The 4,506-nt window shown below is 68.4% G+C and overlaps 1 protein-coding gene across 1 annotated transcript in view; it reads right to left on the bottom strand.

Moving 5' to 3' along the window:
• EMIHUDRAFT_204027 (hypothetical protein) overlaps positions 1-238 on the bottom strand; it is a gene marked incomplete at both ends in the record, with an annotated part of 2,835 nt that extends 2,597 nt beyond the window's left edge. Inside the window, one exon of the mRNA XM_005781749.1 lies at positions 125-238. Coding sequence (XP_005781806.1) covers positions 125-238 — 114 coding nt within the window. The remainder of the gene's footprint in view (positions 1-124) is intronic.
• Between the last annotated feature and the right edge of the window lie 4,268 nt (positions 239-4,506).

Genomic DNA, 4,506 nt, shown 5'->3' with positions numbered 1-4,506 from the left:
GCTGGCCGTCGCATTGGCTGACGCGCGCGCGGCTGCTCTGCGCCCGGCGCGGCGTCGCCCTGTCCCTCCTCGAGGCGGCCGCAGCAGAGAAGGAGGAGACGGGAAGGGGAGGCGGAGAAGCCACCTGCCCGCTCATGCCCCTCATGCCTCCCGCGCCAGAGCCACACATGGTCTGGCCGGGGCACGACCCGCCCTGGCCCCACCCGCCGCCGCCGCCCTGCATCGGACCGCCGCCCATGTACGAAGACCCGCCGCCGCCGCCTCCAAACCCGCCGCCTCCGCCGCCTGACCCGCCGCCTCCCCAGCCTCCGCCGCCGAGGCCTCCGCCGCCTCCGCCGCCCATCCCCATCATCGCTCCTCCGCCTACACTCCAGCACACCTCGGCTCATCTCGGCTGACCGCCGCCGGGCCGCCGCCCCTCTTGCCGCCGGCGCCGGCTCCCATGCCACCGCCCCCGCCCATCCCGCACTGCGCGTGGCCGCAGCACTGCCCCGCACAGCACCCGCCGGCGCCCATGCCGCCGCAGCCCGCCATCATCCCAGCGCCGCCCATACCGCCATAGCAGCCGCCGACGCCGCAGCCGCCGCCGCCGCAGCCTTGTGGGCAGCGAGGCGGCAAGTGAGGTCGCGCGCCCATTCGGGGCTGCCCCAACCCGCCCCTCCCCCAGGCGTGTCTTTGGGTGGTGTGGGAGGGGGAGGGAGGAGAGGGGCAAGGACATGGAGAAGAGGGGCTCGAAGCCGAGTGGAGGGGGGAGTGCATCCGTGGGGCGGGTGGGAGGGGCGGGTGGTGGTGGTGGCGGGTGGCGGGTGGGTGGGTGGGCTGCCCGCACCGCCGCCCATGCCTCCCATCCCGCAACCAGCGCCCATGCCGCCCATGCCGCCCATGCCTCCGCCGCCCATCGCGCCCATCCCACACCCTGCGCCCATGCCGCCCACGCCTGACCGCATCGGCACACGGGCTGAGGGGGGGAGCCACGGTCTCGTGAAGCGTCGCGTGGAGGCGAGGGCTGCGGATGGAGCGCGCAATGCAGCTGAGCACAGCACATCGCGTCTCTTCTGAAGCGCTGCGCTGGCAGTGGCAGGGAGTCCTCCGTCTCCTGTCCGGCATCTCTCGCCCCCTCGCACCTCCCATCGGACCACCGCAGCTTCCAGCGCAGCATCCCCCCCCGCCCATCGCGTTGCCCGTGCAGCACCCGCCGCCGCTGCCTCCCGCCCCGTACCCAAGAGGCCCTCCGAAGCCGCTCATGCTGCCGCAGCCAGACAGGCCGCCGCCGCCGTAGCAGCCGCCGCCTCCTGCAGACGGACCGCCGTAGCAGCCGCCGCCGCTGCTGTAGCCTCCGCCGCTGAAGCCGCCGCCCATCGGGTAGCCGAAGCCGCCGGGGACGCCTCCACAGCCGCCGGCCGCGCCCCCTCTCGCCGGCCCCTTCTTGACGCGCGAGCCTGGCGCGTCTGCGTACCGGACGACGAGCGGGTCCGAGCAGCCCGGCATGACGTACTTGCCGTGTATGGCCTGCAAGAGAGGGGATGGGGGGGGGGAGGAGGGGGGGGGGGGGGGTCAAGGGGCGTGTGAGGAGGCTGCAGGCCCCCCACGGAAAAAGGGGGCCGGGAGGCGGGCGAGGAGGCGGGCGGGTGAGGTCTGCGGCGTCCCATCTTTAGCGTTGACTTGCGACAGGGGTGCGGCTGATGTGCGGCTGATGTGCGGCTGGGCGCCGCGTTGAGTGCGGGATGGGGCGACGGTGCGGGGGCTTGCGGCGCCTGAATCGCAGCAATCGCGCCCTCCGCAGTCGCGAATCGGATGAAGGCGCACGCCTGACGGGGAGGGAGAGAGGGGAGGGGTGGCTGGTGCGGGAGGGGGGGGTAAAACGGGCGAGCGGATGGTGGGGGGGGGGGGGGGGCAGTGGGCCCCCGGGTGGGGTAGGGGGGCGTGCCGGGGGGGGTCCCCCCCGCTGCTGGACCCGGGTCTGCCTCCGGCGGTGAGGAGTGGCTCTTACGGCAGGCGCTCTATCCGCACATCCTCTGCCGATGTGAGAGGGAGAAGGGCGGGACCCAGGAGGAGGGAGCGGAGGAGGAGGGGAAGGACGGGGGAGAGGCGGACCACACCGCAGGAGGGAGAGGAGCGCCGCGCGTCTCTGCGCCCCCCGCGCGCTACACCGGCGGACTCCCTCCGCCGCCGCCTCCACCGGTCCTCCACCCTCCCACCCGCCCAAGTCTCAGTGCCGGAGCCGCCACCGCTGCGCCCCCCGAAGGGCCGGGGTGGAGGGGGGGAAAGGTTGGCTCGCCTGCCCTGAGCGGGAGCCGCCACGCATGACGAAGACCTCCTCGACCTCACCGTGCTCCGCAAAGATCTGCGACGCGGCGCCAGGCGGCCCGGGGGTGAGAAACGCGCCGCGCGGGCGTGGGAGAGGTGTCGCGTTGGACAGGTCTCGCTCCCGCCAGCCACGGTGCGGTGGCTTTGGAGCTGGTGTGCGGCGGCAGGGCGCGAGATTCACCTCCTTCAGGGTCTCCTCGTCAGTACCCGGAGGCGCACCTGTGGCGTGGGGACGCAGTGGGAGCCTTAATCCACGGAGCGTCCGACTTAGGCCCAGTCTCCCTCACGCTGCCGCCGCCCTTTTTGTGCGCGGCGTGCAGCAGACTCGAGGCAGCAGCCGTATGCCCATGCCGGCGGCCGTGTGGGGTGGGGATCTGTGGCAAGTGCGGCCACGCGCGGGCGGTGCAAGTGCGTGGGCGCTTGGTGAAAGAGACCAACCATGCACCAACTCTAGCCGGGAGATAGGCTGACGCCGGCCTCTGTGGCCGCAAGGCTAGTCTACGCGAGCTGGGGCGCGCACCCCCGATGAAGAGCTTGTTCTCCGGGTTGGGCGTCGCCACCAGCGCCATCCGCGGCCCGCCCCGCCGCTCCTCGGGGCACGGCCGGTCGTAGCGGGCTTGTGTCTGATACTGCTCTGATGCAAATTCTGTCTTCGCCGAGAAAACTCGAAGCAGCCCCGGGGAGGAAAGAAACTACAGCTTGAAGGTTCGAGGTCGACTACTCGCCGCCCGGGTCGTTTGGGGCGCGCGGCTCCGTCGAGGACCGGGCGCGCCCCTTTCCCGGCGCGGCGTAGGTCCCAGCTCTATCAGCCCCTAGAGGGAGAACACGTACACGTGCGGGTTGCAATATAGCCAATACGCGGGCGTGGAGACACAGTATCTCGTACTCGTTGAGTATACTACATGATATATTTTTGCTGACTGATATGTACTACGTATAACGCGCCCTACAAAAAAGGAGGCCGCAACACCCCGGCCGCGCGCACATGCACACATGCACATACATACATGGTGCATGTGCATGTGCATGTCACCCCATGTGCAAGTGCAAGTACCGTGGCATATCCATGGCAAGTACATACTCTCTCGTACCACAGTGTCTATCCATACAGGCTGTATTACAGTGTAAATTTTTACAGGCGCATACTCGCGCGTAGTTCGCCGTGCTCATAGGGGAGAGCCCGAGACCGCTGCAGAGGAGCCGAGTGCAGTGGCGAGCCAGGGGCGGCCTGGGTCACCAAGTGGTGGTCCTTGCCCATTCTGAGCAGGGCTGTGCTTTGGTGGGGTTGTGCTTGAGCATGTGTGAAGTGGGAGTGCGTGCCGGCGGTGTCTGTGGGTGAAACAGGCGTGTGTGTAGAGGCTGCAAGAGCCGTGGTATGAGCCAGAGTGAGCTTCATCACCCAAAGTAAGGACGGTCTGGGACAGCCCAGGCTTGATCCTGATGGGCCTGGGCCAGGAGAGCGACAGAGAAGGCGAGCTGGCGAGCTGAGAGGCTGAAGAGTCCGCGGGTGACCTTGTCACGATGGCACACGAGCGTGCCCCAAAAAGCGATGTTTGCGGCTATTGCTCAAAACTGTGGGAGAGAAGGCCTGCATATTATGACTGCACTCGTGACCCTGGTGCACGAGAGCTGCGAGACGGGACATATCACGGTCGTTGGCGCCGATGATGACCTCCGGAATGCCCTCGCAATCGCCTCGGATGGGGTCCACCGGGGACGCATGCCGGCGCAGCACCATCAAGCTGCTGTACATCCCCGGCATCGCCTTCTCTGGCTTAGCTAGACTGAGAGATATTGTGCACATGGTCTGTCTCTACAATAAATCACTGACACTGAACCTCCCAGAGCTCGTCCTGGTCCGCCACGGCCATCCTCGGCCTCCGGAGGGCCCCCGGCCGCGGCGCGGTGCGGCGGCGTCACAAATCCGACCACAGAGCACCGGGACGCGGTCGGGCGATCTAAGGCCCAGTGAGGCGTATGTATTGCCCATCCAGGACTATCACCTGGACCTATCAACAGGCGCCTGCGGCGCCGTGTGCTCAGGAGCTGCTGCTCCAACCTGTTCACACTTCCGTACGGCACAGTAATGCGAGCTTATTGTGTCCCTACTGTGGGATGCGTGGGCTCAGCTGCGGAGCACGTGCTGGGCCGCAGTACGGGGTCGTACTAAATAACTTTCGGGGGAGATGGGGTATAATA

Source organism: Emiliania huxleyi (assembly GCF_000372725.1).
Source record: "Emiliania huxleyi CCMP1516 chromosome Unknown EMIHUscaffold_20, whole genome shotgun sequence".
Classification (NCBI taxonomy): Eukaryota; Haptophyta; order Isochrysidales; family Noelaerhabdaceae; genus Emiliania; species Emiliania huxleyi.
The sequence above is the reverse complement of the archived record's forward strand: the minus strand, read 5'-3'. Positions and strand labels throughout refer to the sequence as shown.